At 41.7% G+C, this 17381-nt stretch overlaps 1 protein-coding gene across 1 annotated transcript in view; it reads left to right on the forward strand.

Moving 5' to 3' along the window:
* Positions 1-15403, forward strand: part of LOC140530097 (cytochrome P450 4B1-like) — a 32109-nt gene extending 16706 nt beyond the window's left edge. The window contains exons 2-3 of the mRNA XM_072649347.1: positions 7133-7215; positions 7717-15403. Coding sequence (XP_072505448.1) covers positions 7133-7215; positions 7717-7882 — 249 coding nt within the window. The 3' untranslated portion in view covers positions 7883-15403. The remainder of the gene's footprint in view (positions 1-7132; positions 7216-7716) is intronic.
* Positions 15404-17381: the final 1978 nt, after the last annotated feature.

Below are 17381 nucleotides of genomic sequence, written 5' to 3' on the forward strand. Positions count from 1 at the left end.
TAAAAATTCTCAACATTCATTTCTAATACTTTGAATTCCAACTTCTCTCCCTCCCCCTTCCCTCCCCAGCCCCACTGAGAAGGGAAGCAGTTCAGTACAGACTAAACATATGTTGTTTTGCAAGACTTCCATAGTAATCATGTTGTGTAATACTAATTATATTGTCCTCTGACCTACCCTATCCCCTCTTATTCCCCCCCTACAATTGACCTTGTCTCTTCTTGAAAGTGTTTATTTCTAGTGACTCCCTTCTCCCATTTGACCTCCCTTCTAACATTCCCCTCACTCCACTTGTTGCCTCCTGTCCTATTTTTCTGTGGTGTATATAAATTTTCATATCAAATTTAGTGAGTTTGTTATTCCCTCCTTCAGCCACATGTGGGGAGAGTAGCTTTATTTCCCCCCTCTCCCCTTCTCCCTTATCTCCTCCATTGAATAATATTTTTCTTATCTCTTTTATGAGTTATAGCCTGCCCCATTCCATTGCTCCCTTTCTCTTCCCAGAATTTTCCTCCTTCACCCCTTAATTTTTATTTTATTTTATTTTTTGTGTGTATGTGGATATCATCTCTTCTGATATAACACACCCTGTACTCTCTATCTATCTATGTGTATGTGTGTATGTGTGTGTATGTACAATCTCTCCAACTACCCAAATACTGAGAAAAGATTCAAGAGTTAAAAATATTTTCTTTCCATGTGCTAATGTAAACAGTTCAGCTTTAAACAGTCTTTTATGATTTTTCTTTTCTGTTTACCTTGTCATGCTTCTCTTGATTCTTGTCTTGGGAAGTCAAATTTTTAAATACAGATCTGGTCTTTTCCTCAACATGAAATCTTCAAATTCGACTATATCACTGAATGTCCATTTTTCCCCTTGAAGTATTATATTCAGATTTGCTGGGTAGGTGATTCTTGGCTTCAATTCCAGTTCCTTTGACTTCTGAAATATTCCACTCCAACCCCGTTGATCCCTTAATGTTGAAGCTGCCAGATCCTGCGTTATCCTGATTGTATTTCCACAGTACTCAAATTGTTTCTTTCTAGCTGCTTGCAGTATTTTCTCCTTGATCTGGGAACTCTGAAATTCGGCCACAATATTCCTAGGAGTTTCTCTGTTCGAGTTTCTTTCAGGAGGTGAATGATAAATTCTTTCAATATCCATTTTGCCCTCTGATTCTATAACATCAGGGCAGTTTTCCTTGATAATTTCATGGAAGATAATGTCTAGGCTCTTTTTTTGATCATGGATTTTAGGTAGTCCAATAATTTTTAAATTATTTCTCCCGGATCTATTTTCCAGCTCACTTGTTTTTCCAATGTGTTCTTTCACCTCATCTTCTATTTTTTCAAATTTTTGGTTTTGTTTACTAACTTCTTGGTTTTACTCATAGTCATTCTTTTCCCTGGACTTAATTCTCTCTTTCAACAAAATATTTTGTTCAGTGAGCTTTTAAAACTTCTTCTCCATTTGGCTAATTCTGCTTTTTAAAACCTCCTTCTCGTTGGCTTTTTGGACCTCTTTTTCCAAGTGAGTTAGCCTCTTTTTAAAGGTGTTATTTTCCTCAGCATTTTTTTGGTTTTCCTTTAGTAAGCTGCTAACTAGTTTTTTAAGGTCTTCTATTGCCTGAGCTAAGTTTAAGCCCCCTTTGGAGGCAGGGGCTTTGACTTCCTCTGACAGTATGTCTTGTTCTTTCTCATCTGAAAGTATGGGGGAGACACCTGTTCCCCTAGAAAATAACCTTCTATGGTTTTATTTTTTTCCCATTTTCTGGGCATTTTCCCAGCCAGTTACTTGACTTCTGAGTTTCTTTTCCACACTCACCTTGCCTCCTGTTCCGCCCAGCCAGTGCTTGGGGCCTCAGATTTAAATGCAGCTCCCAAGCCTTAGGGGCTTTCAGTGGGGGTTGGGCTGCTCAGGTGGGGGCGGGGCCGCCACATGGGGCTTAGTTCCCTCAGGGGGTTTACATGGAGATCTTCAATAATGGATTCGGGCTCCTGCCTGCTTTGGGATCCTCCATTTGCCACTGCCTCCACTGCTGTCTCCTGAGAGGCCCTGAGTTATGGGGACACCCCTCTCCCCTCTTGGCCAGCCAAAAAGACCTTCTCACTGACCTTTGGCACCTGTGGGTTGAGGGATCTGCGCTGCTGCTGGAGATTCTGTCCCTGAAGCCTGCTCAGATCTGTTCCTCTCAGTGCTGCATGGCCAATGAAGGGTTGACTCTGCTCAGCATCCAGTGCATGACAGACCTTTCCCGTCAGTTTTTCAGGTCTCTCTGGGACAGAAATCTCCTCCACTCTGTTGTTCTGTGGCTTCTGCTGCTCTAGAATTTGTTGAGAGTTCTTCATTACAGGTGCTTTATGAGCTGTGGGGTAAGAGCTAAGCTTCTGTGTATCTTTCTACTCCGCCATCTTGGCTTCTCCCTGAACTACTTTTTTAAGTCCTGCCACTCAACCAGTTCTGAATCCATCTAATTGGATTATCATCTAGTCCACATCTTTCTATGTTCTCCACCAGACTAAGAAGAGGTAACATTATGAGAAACTTGGCCCAAAACTAGGTAAATTGTATCTAGATTATTCCCCTTCACTACCAGTTTGGTAATACTGTTCAAAGAAGAAATAATGTGAGCCTAGCAAGATCTGGGCTTGATAAAGCCAGGTGGGCACTTTGGGATCACTGCTTCCTTTTCTAGATGTTTGACAATCACAAACAACTACAAGCAACCACAAACATCTTCCTAAAGATTGGTGTAGAGGTTTCCCCAAGAATTCAGGAGAAGTATGACTTGCAGTTTGCAGAATCCTTTCTCATTCCATCCCTTTAAAATATCTGGACATTCGTCCCTTAATCTTGTAGTACTTTTCCCATTTTCCATGATCTTCAAAGATCCTCGAGAATCTGGTGGCCCAGATTCCAGCTGACCTGAACTGGTTCTTGTATGACAAGATCATGCTCTAAGTCTCTTCAGCTTGGGAGGACATGCTAAAACTTTTTATGTTCTGCTGGTCAGGCCTTGGAGAAGTCAGGATGTCACCCTCATCTCCCTCACCATGCCAAGTGAAGGTCTCAGTGGAGGACCCTAGTATGAATTCATTCACAAGGCACTTTATGGCTTACAAGGCCATTGACTCGGGTCATAGAATCACAGAATTTGAGACTCTCAGATCTAGGATGGGACTCAGGGGCATCCTTCTAGCTGGAAGGTGCATTTGGGGGTATCTGGGGAAGACAAGTAGCAGGCCTGGGGGACTGTTTCACTGCTCCACACTGACTGGAGTCTCTGCCCTACTGCTCTCCCTACATGCAGGGAAGGCTTGGGGAAAATGACCTACCTTACCATGTGCATCAGGGAGAGTTTCCACCTATATCCTCCAGTGCCCCAGGTATAGTACCAGCTCAGCAAGCTTGTTACCTTCCTGAATGGGAGGTTGCTACCTGAAGGTAAGATAAGGCTGGCCCTTGAGCCTGGGTGTGGGAGGTGGGAGACCTGGGTCAAGTCCTGAATACTTAGAATTTTATAAGTGTTTGGCCAGGGCTTAACCCCAACGCGTCAAGCTTAGAGAAATCCTATTCACCTAAACCCATCCACAAACTGACAAAAGCTAGTGTAGGCTTGGTTCTCAAAAGGAGCAGAAAATGAGCCCAGCAATGATGAGCTCTTGAATTCTTCTTTTGGCCAACAAGTCAGTGATTTATATCCAGTATCTATACTATAAGTCTCACATATCAACTCACACAATTGGACAGTAGGGAGGGAGATTTCAGCATTTTGGAGGAAGGAGTCTGAGAGTCTGGGAGGGCATTTCATCTGTGAAAGAGGTGGGCTGCAAGGGATAATAAGGCAGAGGGCTGCCTTCCCCTACACCAGGAGCTCTGAACTCAGGTCTGGGAACATTTTTTTCACCTTACTGCATTTCAGAGCTCAAAGTGCCATTTTCTTCCTTAAGATTCTGGACCTCCTTTTCTAATTGGTTGACTTTTTTCATAACCTTCTATTTTTCTTGGATTATTCTTTTTTTATTTTTGGTTTTTCCTCCATCTTTGTCATTTGATTTTAAAGTCTTTCTTAAGATCTTTTGTGAATTCTTTTGGGCAGGTGACCATTTGACACTACTCTTTGAGGTAGAAGGGGATTTCTTTGCTTCAATATTCTTCTCTGAAGATGAACCTGGTCTTCTATATTCCATAACAGTTTTCTGTGGTTGTATTCTTTCTTCTTTGACTGTGCATTTTTTTTGTGGTAATAACTCAATTTTTGTAATCATTTCTAGCCCTGGGATATGAGGTATGGTGCCTCTTGCCCCAGATCTTCAGTTATCCCTTCTAGCCTGGAAGCAAAATCAAACTTCCAGCCTCCTGTAGTTGCCCACAGCCAAGGGCATTCTACCCCACTGTTTCTGCACTCCCTGGTTATGTGCTGTATCCTTCTTGCCCCCAAAGCTCTTCACTCTTTGCAGCACAGCTGTTTGTCAGCAGAGATTCTCTCAATCTCCCCCGCCTCAGACACCCACCTCCCCCCACTATCCCAAGCCTAAGAGTTGCTGTGGCTGGGGCCTAGGTGACCTCCCAAACTAAGGAAGCCCAGAGTTCATCTCTTGTTAACGCAGACTCTTGTCTGGAGGTGTTTACCCTTCACTAGACCAAATCTGATCCTGAGATTTTTCTTCTCACCTTCTCAAATTGTCCCAGGAACACCCAGGTTGTGCCCTTATTTTTATTTATTTTTACCCGCACTTTGTTTACTCTGTGGTGCTATTTTATCTCTTTTGTGGGGGAAAATTTGGATACCTTGCGATTTTCTGACCTATTCCATCTTCAAACATTTTTTTAATGGGAAAAAGTCAATAACTATATTTCAATATAATTGGCTTCCTTTGTAATCACACGTATGCTATCTTCTGCATTTAAAAACACGACTGTGAGGAGGGGTCCTTAGGCTTTCCCAGTCTTCCCAGGGGGGGCATGACATACAAATGGGGTAAGAACAGCCCATATTAATGGAGCAGAGAAGCCAGGCCCAGAATGTCAGCAGGATAGCTCTGAAGCTGATTCTCACAATCTCCAAGCAGGGCAAGGGTGAGGATGTTACCTTAAGGAGCCCCAGTTTTTGCCATTTGACTCTCCTGCTTTCCCTTCCTGCCACTCTGTGCTTAGAATCACTGTCAAGGAAGAGGTGCTCTGGAGGGGTGGGTGTATGGCCAAGCTTGTGAAGCTCTGGTTATACCTTCTAGATCAGTCTGGTTCAGGACCTGGTTCTCAGCCATGTATTGTGGACACAGAGTGACTGGAGGGTTGACCCCTCCTCCCCTTGTCCCTGGGGCCTACTACTGGTTCCCATGCACCAGGAATGCCTGTGGGCACTCAAGTGACTCCCATACCTGTCTGGTCCCTTGTGGCTGTCACCACCATTGCCTTCTGTGGGCTCATCTGTCCCTGTCTCAAGACCCAGAAAATGGAACAGTCTCTCTCTCTGTAACTTCCTCTTCCTTTGTCCTTGCCTCAGTCTGACATCAGCTCACTGGCTTCTCAAGGTTCATTAGGGTTTGCTTGCCCTTTTTTGTTTGTTTGTTTTTTCCTCTTGTTTTATTCCTGCCAAATGCAAGGAAATTGAAATCCTAGCTCTGCAGAGATTTTGGAAGGTTCTCCAGTTGCCCTGGTCCTTGAGGTCATCTCCTTCATGAAAACCTGATCTGCCACCCCAATATACTGCTAATTCCCCCCAATTCTTCCCAAGGTAACCTCTGCCACAATATGTGAGATTTGTTGGAAGTCCATGGAGACCCAGTCACCTCTCACAGAAGACTCTAGACAATCCTTCTCCATACAATAATTTTCAGCTTCACAGAGGAGAACCCTAGACTGGGAGTCAGGAAATCTTGGAGTCCCCATAGAGTTCAAGACATTATCAGAATCACTTCCATTCTCAGGGATCAGTTTTCTTATTTGTACATCTTCATCTCAGGGAGTAGATGAGGTTAGCAGCAGGCACAGTGGATAGAAATCACTTAACTTCTTAGGGGCCTCTAAGACTTTTAGTTAGATATGAGTGGCCTGTCTGCATCAGTGGAGAGGCTGACCCCACCAGGAATTCCCTATACCAATGAAATCCCAAGACTGTTCTCCAGGAGCACCTCTCTCACTGTCCCACAGGCAGCCTGGTCTCTCTCCACATCTATGCACTGCACAGAAACCCAGCCATCTGGGACAAGCCTGAGATATATCCAACCATACAAGTAGGATGGGCCAGAGGAGAGCATTCATATAGGAAAATGAGAAGGCTCCTGTCTATTGGAAATTGGGGATTAACCTTCCCTAAGCAGGCACAGGAGGCCAGGCTGAGGGGATTGAGTGAGTGAGGATCTGGGGGCTCCCCCTGATAGGAAAGAGCCCATTAACTTTCTCTCTGACCTGCTTTTCCTTATGCCTTCACTGTCTCTGTCTATACCCATTCACTTCCCCTCCTATGCCCCTAACCTTGAAGGTATCTTTGACTCATCCCTCTCCCTTCCATCCTCATCCAGTCAGGTCCCCGGGGGCCATTTATTCTCCCTCTGTGCAGATGGAGGGATTCCATCTCTTGACTCCATCCCCTTTCCTCTATTTCTATAGCCTTGTATGTACTTTTATGACCATCTGCCTGGGTGAGGACAATTCTAACACATCTTGTCCTCCTTCATTTCCCCTTATATCCATCCACTGAAGGGTAATCTTACTTCTTTGTAGATATTTGTAAACTAGGTCATATTTCTAATAATAAATCTTTAGTAGTTCCTGCTTCCTTCCAAGTGAGGTTCTGATGCTTCTTCCCTAGACCTTCTAACCACCCTATTCCCATTCCTCGGCACCAGGGCTCACGTGAAATCACTCATATATGTATATCCTGTGTCCTAGATGTCAAATTCTACACTACCATTATGTCCCAAGCATTCACTGTGTCCCCCAGCCTCTGTGCCTCAGATCCAACTTTGGCTTGTGTTGGGAATATATTCCATCTCTAGAATCACAGAGTCTTAGGCTGCCAAGGTTACATAAGATATCAGGGGTCCCTGGTCCAGCCCCGTGTCCAGGTTCGCCCACCTAACAAATGTCAGAGGAGAGATTTGAAGCCAGATCTTCCTTTTATTGCAGGTGTTTGACCCCCAGCGCTTCTCTCCAGAGAATTCCTCTACTTGTCACCCCTATGCACTCATTCCCTTCTCAGATGGGCCCAGGTAGGTGCTCTTTCCCAGCTTCTGGGCGGGATGGGGGAAGCCTCATCAATGCTTCAACTGCAGCCTCTCAAATATATCCATCTGTCTACTCTACCAGGACACACTGAGAGAAATCTGCCTTCTTCTCAGCTCACCCTGTACCTCTCACATGGCGGGGGTAGGGGGTTTCTGAGTAAGGATGGCTGATAAGGTGCCTTGGAAGAAAAAGAGCTTGGCCAGTTGAAAGGAGAAGAGGTGTTCTGACCTCAGGGTGTAGTTGAGAATGGTGGCAAGAAAAAGGTTGGAGCTTGTCTCTTTTTGAGAGGCAGCTAAGTAAGAATGATGGCCATAAAGTCAGGAAGACCTGAGTTCAAATTCTGCCTTTGATGTCTGCTAAGTTTACAACCTGCTTGTCCTGCTCCCATGCCAGGCTTTATGAGCCTGAGCTTGTTTCTGTCTCCACCCATGGAGCAATTCTGGCAGCAATGCTGATTTTGTGCTTCTCTCACTCTCTGACTGCAGGAACTGCATTGGGCAGCAGTTTGCCATGATGGAAACAAAGGTGGTCACAGTCCTCTGTCTCCTTCACTTTGAGTTTTCTCCAGAGCCCTCAAGGCCCCCCATCAAAAGGCTTCAGCTCGTCCTGGGCTCTAAGAATGGCATCCTTAACTTGAAGAAGCTGATCTAGGAAGGAGCAGAGCCTAGAGTTCTGTCTTGTTATGGTGTGAGATGGGAGTGAGACAGTGGTGGTGCTGAGTGTGGTGGTGGTGCTCAAGTGTGTTTTGCTGATACAGGTTGAATATGATCCTGGCCTCCTGGGAGTTTAGAGTCCAGGATAGGCATGAAGATAGACAGAGGTCTTAGGGTGTTGATTTTTCTCTCTATTCGGATACATACAGATAGCTATATGTGGAAGAAATACCTTCCACTAGTGTTGACATATGTCATATCATATCATATTGTATCTGTTGGCAAGATCTCTTTGTGGTTTGTAGTTCAAACTCTTCATATCACTGGGGAGCAAACTGAGGCTCTGAATGGAAGCTCTTTGAGGACAGGACCTGATTCAGTTTTGTCTATATACTTCCAGCACCTAGGACAGCGACCAGCACAGAAAAAAATCTCAATAAATGCTTTTGAAATAAATTGGAGAGAGAATAGTATGGACAAAGGCAGAGAGACTGGAGAGCACTGGGTGTTTGTGGGATGCAGAAGTTCAATTTGGCTGGAGCTTGGAGAACATGGTCTGCCTATGCGAGGGTGGTTTTGGGATGAGGAATAATAGTAGTGAAAATGGTTAAATTTATATATCATTTTAACATTTACAAAGTGTTTCATGTACATTCTCTTATCTGAGCCTTACAACAGCACTACGATGTAAGTGTTATTAATAGCTCCATTTTACATATAAGGAAACTGAGGCTGAAATATGTTAAGAGCCTTGACCAAGATCACACAGACAGCAAGTGTCAGAGGAGGAATTTGAAACCAGGTCTTCTTGACTCCTTGGGGCAGCTAGTTGGTGCAGTGGAGAGAGGGCTGGGCCTGGAGTCAGGAAGACCTAAGTTCAAATCCAGCCTGGGGCAATTAATAGCTGTGTGACCCTGGGTAAGTTGTTGAACCCTGTTTGCCTCAGTTTCCTCATCTGTAAAATGAGTTGAAGAAAGAAATGACAAACCACTCCATTATCTTTGCCAAGAAATCCCCCTTGTGGAGTCACAAATAGTTGTTGAAAAATGACTAAATATCAAACCACAATTTCCTGCCTCCTAGTCTGTAAAGGCAGCCTGTTATCAAATTTTGAAAGTCCTTGAATACCAGGGAAAGAGTTTAATCTTTGTACAAAGGGTAATAGGGAGCTACTGAAATCTTTGAGGGTAAGGCCCTGCTTTTTCCCCAATCTGTGTACTAGAAAGATGAGATCTATGAAGAATGGATGGGAGAGGGGAGACACTTTTTAGGAGGCTCTGATCAGTGATGGTGAGGATCAAGCTCTGATGGTGGCCATGGGAATTGAGAGAAGAGGATCAATGTGAAGGATGTGGAGGTAGAATTGATGGGACTTGGCATCTTAATGCACATAAGAGGTGAGGGACAGGAGAGTGGAAGACTCCTCCAGGTTTGGCTGTGGGAGGATGGGTGATCAGTGAAATGAGGAAGTTGGCAAGAACAGCTTCAGGGAAAAACAGATGAGCTTGGTTTGGGCTAGCCAGGTGGAAAAGGAACAGAAGCCAAGAGGAATCCCCACAGAGAAGGACTGGGGAAAGGGAAAGGAGCCATTATCCAAAACAGAGGAGAGATCAGATAAGTGGAGTGTCTCTGAAGCTAGGAAGATAGATGCAGTAATGGGAAGCAGCTAAGTGGCACAGTGGCTAATGTGTCAGACACATAATCAGGAAGTCTTGTTTTCAAATCCTTCCTCAGCAAGTCATTTCCCTGTTCTGAGTTTCAATGTCAGCTAGGAATAATAGATTAAATAGATAAGTAGATATATAGATAAACAAACAAACAAACAAATAAGAAGAACAGATACAACAATAATAACCCTAATGGGGCTCAAGAGCATGAGGATTAGATAACAGTATGCATGGAAAGGAATGAGGGAGAGGCAAGGGGAATGAGGGTGGGGGAGAAACATTTCCCAGGCTGTTCCACAAAATAGGGTCTTAATAAAATATCTATGGGCTGAAATGGAAAGCAGATTGTTTTTCAAGTGATTGCTACTAACAGCTCAGCTCTTTCTTCTTCTTCTTCTTCACCTCTCTCTCTCTCTCTCTCTCTCTCTCTCTCTCTCTCTCTCTCTCTGTCTGGCTGTCTCTCTCTCTGTCTCTCTGTCTGTCTGTCTGTCTCTCTCTCTCTCACACACACACACACTACATGATAAAAGAAGATAATTGATCAGTTGGGCAGACAAGATCTGTGGCTGTGTTCGGCCGATTCTTGTTTGCATGTCAAACTATAAATTCTATGTTCTCTTTATGTTCTCTGCTTTAAGATAATTTTCCATCAATGTTGTACACTGCTTGGAATCAGAAAACACCTGAGTCTGAATCACATCTGAGACAGCTACTAATGGCCTTAAGATCCCTCCCAGCTCTCATGTTCTAGGTTCTAAGATTCCTTCCATCTCTTAGCATTGTTCCTGGTACAAAGAAAGACTGGTGCAAATACAGACTTTATTGATTTATCTAGGTAGATATTCTGCTCCCAAGTGTTCCAGCTGGGATCATAGACCAAGGTTTCTCAGAGGCCAACTACTCTAGCTTTGTCCTTTTACAGATAAAAAAACTGAGACTCAGGTCAGTTAAGCAACTTTCCACGATCATGCAGCCAGTAATAATAGCTAGCATTCCTATAGCACTTTAAGGCTAACAAAACAGCTTACTTATTCCCCACAACAACCCTGTGATGCAGGTGTTAATATTATCCCCATTTTACAAATGAGGAAACTCAGGCTCACAGAGACTAAGTCAATGGTCCAGGGGTCACAGATTGGCAGGATCCAGGTCCAGCCCTGTATCCACTGTACCACCTAGCTGCTGTGAGGTGGGATTTGAATTCAAGTCCTTTGACAATAGAGCCATGACTCCTTCCATGTAGGACCTCACTTGCTGCCCAATTAGAGTTTCTATAATTCTGTTATGTGCCTGAAATCTCTGAATTCCATCCCTCTCTATGACTCACTCTTAGCCCTAAAAAGGGCTTGCTGAGGATAAAAATATCTTCATCATTGCTGCCAGTCCTTCCACCCTCAGGACGTATTATTGCTTTTCCTCTGGCTTCCTTTTCCTCTCTTCCCAATCTTCATACTTTTGAGTTCGACCCTATATTCTTCTCTACTCTTTTCATTCCCTGCCCCCTCATCCTGTAACTTACTGATGGTTCAGTCTGCATGACCCTCATCATCTGCCCTCTCTCACCTGTTCTTGAACAGAGCAGACCAAAATCATATAGTCAAGCTGCCCGGGTCTGGAACAAATTTATATTATCTAATCTCAAGAGGTTTCATGGTATAGTGCATAAAAAGCAAGAGTTCTGAAATATAAAGACTGTGTGACCCTGGGTAAGTCCCCTTGAGTGCCCATGCAAACCTCAGAGACTGTTAATAACAGAATAGGTGCTGAACTGCATAAGGAGTCAATGCCAATTGAGTCACAAGTCTGCTAGAAAAAGCCTCATCTTGGCTCTACAGGCTGCACCAAAACCCTTTTACACCTCTTGAAATGATTCCCCATCTTTCTGAGACAATTTCAATCCTTCTGTCCTCAAGCCTTCCATCGTCTCACTCCTTTTCAGCAAATGACCTGGCACCATAGTTTACTGAGAAAACAAAGACATTTGCTAGTGAGCTCCTTCTTCTTCCCTCCTCTACATCTCAAGACCTCTTGACACCATCCCACGATCTCTTCTCCTTTATTCTTTTCTCTGATGAAGAGATGGCTCTTCTTCTCAGAAGGCTGACTTTGCCACACGTCTCATTTCCTTGATTCCATCCCTCTCTTATAGCTCTGGGCTACTAGGCTCTCACAGTCTTTCTCTTTTTTCACCTTCAATCTCTCCAAATCTTCTGGCTCCCTTCCTACTGCCTGTAAATATATCTGCTTCCCTTGTCTTTTCCTAAAGAAACCCCTCACTTAACCCTATCATTCCTTAAAGCTGGGGTCCTTCCTTTCACAACAAACTATCTGTTCTTTGGCTCCATTTCTTCTTCTCTCATTAACTTCTCCATTTCCCTCAGTCTGATTTCTGACCTCAGTTCGCAATTGAAAATGCCCTCTCCAGGCATAAATGATCTCTTAACTGTCAAAGCTAACAGACTTTCTGAATCTTCTTCCTTTGTGGCTTCTCTGCAGCATTTGACATTATGGACCAATGTCTCCTTCGGATATTCTCCTTTTTAGCGACATTCTCTCTCTCTCTCTCTCTCTCTCTCTCTCTCTCTCTCTCTCTCTCTCTCTCTCTCTCTCTCTCTCTCTCCTCTCCTCTCCTCTCCTTTCCTCTCCTCTCTCTCCCTCCCTCCCTTCCTTTCTCCCTCCCTTCCTCCTCTCTGTCTCTGTCTCTTTTCTTCTACCTACCTAGCTGCTCTTTCTCATTCCCTTTTCCTGGATTATCACCCATCATCTGTCTCTAAACTCTTGTTCTCTCAGTTATGGAAGACATGAATCTTAGAAATGTGGCAAACTTACCAGTCTCAGGGTTAAGTTTCTTCCCCTAACTCTGTTTGTTGTGGGCACAGTCAAAATCAGGTTGCATTTTATAGCCACATCCCCCAAACTTCATTCTTAAATAATAGAGCTTCTCAGTTGCCAAAAAGGTTGTTTATACCTCCACAACATCTTTGACCTCTGACTTTTCCTCTCCACTCATTCAGCTTCCACACCAAGTCAGACCCCAATTAATCTTCATCATGAACATGGCAATAGTCTCTCCCTTGGTCTCCTCTCAGTTCTCTTCCATCCTCAAGCAAGTCCTCCACATCACTGCCAAAAATGATTTTCCTAAGGCGTAAATATCACCCCATTTCTCAAATTCTAATGGTTCCATATGATGTCTAGGATCAAAGTCAAAAGATCTTCTGTTGATATTTAGCATGCTTCCCACTCTGGCTTCAGCCTGTTTTTCCAGATGGATTGCACATCACTCCCCTCTCCTAAAATAGTTGGCAGTGAAGCTCTGGCTCAGACACAATATCCTCAGTCCCTGGAGAGCTGACTGACATAGGATGCCCAGGAAATGGTTTTTCCAGTTCACCCTAAAAGTAAAGCACCAAACTTCTCTCTCCCTCTTGGCTTGGCCCTGACAGCCCTTGTTAGCAGCAGTTCCAACTTAAGACCCTAATGGGGCTGGGGTTTCTGGGCTGTCTATGCTGAAGAAGAAGGCAACAGCTACTGGGGCTGGCCATAGCTGACTCATACTTCTGCCCTGCCCTGCTTTAGCAGGGCCATCAGTTGAAGAGCATTTAACTTCCAGCTGCACCTGGGCAAGTAGGTCTAAGATGGGGGAGGGAGGATATGTTTGTCAGTTCATGTCCTGCTTACCTGTCACGAAAACCAGCACCTCCATTGTTGGTTTTTTTTTTTTTTGTAGGAACATGAACTAAGATTTCAGGTGATTTCTGCATGTATGTGTGGACCAATGTTAAACTTTTATTGAATCTCTTGTTTAAAACTATTAATGATTTCAATACTTATTTTTTACATGTAAACATGTTTCCTTTTAGCTAGTGAAAGCTCAAGCAGTGTTTTCATATGTCTACTTTGATCACTAAAGTCTCTCAATAATTAATTAGACTAATTAATTCATCGAGTCCCCATTTCATTTGATTGAATAATAATTTGTTTGACAAATGAGAAAATCGCTCTCTCCATGAGATCTGAATTATCTCCCTACATATAAACTCTCTCCCTAAGTCTCCTGGTTTTAAATAAACACTAAGGTTCTTAACTATACTATTTATTAAAAATAAGAATTTCTGATAAAACAAAGAAACTTATTTTCATATGCAACGTATCAAATTCAGTACAGCCACAAACTTCTTAATTCTGGAAACACTTTCAGATCACTTTCTTTTCTCAGGACACCAATTAGTCTCTTTTTAAGTATTTTTTCATTTTTTAGTTGTTATCTTTTCTGGTGATGTAATAGATGTTTTTTGATCTCTTTGGGGTATATAACATATATACAGATAAGTAAATGCATGTAGCATGTAATAATTTCTTTTTCCCCATCCCTTTTAAAAATCAAATACTAAAACTTAAATTTACAACAATAAAAGAGAAAGAAACATATAATGAATTTAAATAAAAAATAAGAAAAGCATTGCCATGTGCAGAGTAGAATATTAGAGAAGATTAAAAAATATACAGTAATAAATTTCCATTTCAAGAAAACCTATATAATAAATACTATGCATTGTGTTGAGAGCTATACGTCTTTGCTTTCTTGTAAGTTTTCTTTTGTTTTCTGCTGTGCAATTTTTACTTGTTCTTTTTTCCTCCTTCCTTCCTCTTCCCTCAAGAAGGTTACAATTAAGCCCGGATACACAGACACACACATTTACACAAACATATACTTATATACATGTGCATACATACATATACATATAAAAACAAACACACAAAGGTATATAAATATATACATACATATATGCACTTATATATAGATACATCTACTTAGATATCTATAATCATGCTCATATATTGACAAATATATTCATATGTATCTATCTAAAGCCACAGGACACTTGGTTGTCCTCTATTTCTCTGAGGGTGGCTAACTATTCCTTCATAAGTCAAGTCTTTCCATATTTTTCTAAGTCCAACAATTCATCATTTCCTATACCACAGCAATATACCAACCTTATACTATCTAGTTATTTTAACTAGTCCAAAACAGCATTAATGAATATGGTTGACAGTTAGTGCAGTTTCCCTATTTTTCTCTTTTGAACAAATTGATTTTAGCCATCACTTTGTCCAAAATCATGATTACTGTTCCTGCCCCTTTTTCTCTAACAAATTCTGTTCCTGATCTTTATTTTATACTTCTGCACATCTCTTATTTCCTATTCCTCCTGACTCCTCTACTTTACTTCTACCTACTACCTTGCCCTCCTTTTACTCAACCTAGTCTCTCTCCAAGGATGTCTTCCTCATCCTCCCATTCCCACTAATCTGAAGGTTTTTCTGAATCTGCTTTATCCTATTCCCTCACCCTCCTCTCTAAAGATCCCTCCTTTATCCTCTCCCTCCTCCCTATCCCCTTAGCATTTTGTCTTTCTGAATTTAGAAGACTTTAATACTATTTTAGATATGTATGTATTGTTCACTCTTGAACCATTTTCAGTGAAAGTAGGTTTTCATAACTACCAGCCCTCCTTCCCCCATCTAATTCCTCTGCATTGGTTCTTCTCATCACACCTCATTTGTATAAGATATTTACTCTTTTTTAGCTGTTCCTAAATGGTTTTATTTTTTAAAATCACATAATACTCAGGTCAACCTCGATGTTTCTTGTGAACTACTCAATTAGTAACAGCAATTTTAGACACACATTTTATATTTCCTTATATGAAAGAGAAACAATCAGTCCTCACTGAGTCCCTTGTAATTAGTCTTTGATATGTACCTTGTATTTCTCTTGGATCTTATATGTCAAATCTTCTATTAAGTTCAGATTTTTTTAAAATAAATTACTGAAAGTCCTACAATTCATTAAATGTCTGTTTTTCTTTTCGTTCAGGATTATGCTTAGCTTCTCTGAGTATGATATTTTATGCTACAACCCCAGTTATTTTATTCTCCCATATGTAGTGTTCCAAGATCTGTGATTGTTTAGTGTTACTGCTACTGGGTCTTGTGTGATTCTCATTGTGGCACCACCATATTTGAATTGTTGTTTTTCCTTGTTGCTCATAATATTATATTCTTGAGCTGGGGGTTTCTGAGTTTGACTATGATATTCTTGGGGTTTTCCTTGTAGGATCTCATTCAGGTGCTGATCAATGGATTTTGTCTATTTCTACTTTCCCCTCTTGTTCTAATTCTTTAGGAGAGTTTTCTTTAATTATTTCTTGCATTATTGTATCAACATGCTTTTTTTCTTATCTTAACTTTGAGGCAGCCTTATGTTTTCTCTTCTTGATCTGTTTTCCAGATCAGTTATTTGTTTCTTATGAGATGTTTTACATTCTCTTCCATCTTTTCATTCTTTTTATTTTGTTTTATTATTTGTTGGTCTCTTATACCTTCACTGGTTTCTCCTTGCCCGATTCTGATTTTTATGGAGTCATTTTTTTTCCCCTTAAGATTCTTTCCTAATTGGTTGTCTGTCTTTTCATAATCTTGTTTTTCTTAGATTGTTCTTATCTTTTTTTAGTTTTTTCCTCAGTTTCTCTCATTTGATCTTTAAAGTCTTTTAAAAATTCTATCAATTCTTTTTGGGCAGGTGACCATCTGATATTACTCTTTGGGGTAAGAGCTCTATACATCCATCTATTCATCCATCCATCCATACACACACACATACATACATATGTATATATCTGACCCACCACCTCTAAAAGTTTTTGAGTATATTGACCTTTTATGCATTTCTGGACAACCTGCAGCCCACGACTTGCTTACAGCTCTTGGACCATTTGTGGCAACCAAAGATTTTGAGTGGCCTGCAAAAAATGCAGAGGACCCCAATTGATAAATGGTCAAAGGATATGAACAGGCAATTTTTAGAGGAAGAAATTAAAGATATCTATAGTCATATGAAAAAATGCTCTAGATCACTTTTAATTAGAGAGATGCAAATCAAAACAACTCTGAGGTACCACTTCACACCTATCAGATTGGCAAACATGACAGAACAGGAAGATGATAAATGTTGGAGAGGATGTAGGAGAGTTGGAACACTAATACACTGTTGGTGGAGGTGTGAGCTGATCCACCCATTCTGGAGAGCAATATGGAACTATGCTCAAAGGGCTACAAAAATGTGCATACCCTTTGACCCAACAATAGCGCTTCTAGGACTGTATCCCCAAGAGATCATAAAAATGGGAAAGAGTCCCACATGTACAAAAATATTTATGGCAGAACTCTTTGTGGTAGCCAAAAACTGGAAATCAAGGGGATGCCCATCAATTGGGGAATGGCTGAATAAATTATGGTATGTATAAAATGTGGTATTGTGCTGTAAGAAATGATGAACAGGAAGACTTCAGAGAGGTGTGGGAAGACTTATATGATCTGATGCTGAGCGAAAGAAGCAGAACAAGGAGAACTTTGTGCACAGCAACGACCACAGTGTGTGAGAGTTTTTTCTGATAGACTTGGAACTTCATTGTAATGCAAGGACTTAAAAAAAAATTTCTAATGGTCTTCTAAGGCAAAATGCCTTCCACATTCAGAGAAAGAACTACAGAACTGAATCGCAGAATGGAGCAGATCATTTGTATGTGTGTGTGTGTGTGTGTGTGTGTGTGTGTGTGTGTGTGTGTGTGTATTGCATTTTGGTTTGTTAGATGATTTATTCCACTCATTTAAATCCTTCAACACAGCATGACTATAGTGAAAATGTATTTAATAGGACTGTATGTGTAGAACCTATACAAAATTGTATGCCATCTCGGGGAGGGAGGGAGGAGGTAGGGGGGAGAAAGGGGAAAATAATAATCTAAGTTATATGGTAGTTAT

This window comes from Notamacropus eugenii, chromosome 2, assembly GCF_028372415.1.
Source record: "Notamacropus eugenii isolate mMacEug1 chromosome 2, mMacEug1.pri_v2, whole genome shotgun sequence".
Lineage (NCBI taxonomy): Eukaryota > Metazoa > Chordata > Mammalia > Diprotodontia > Macropodidae > Notamacropus > Notamacropus eugenii.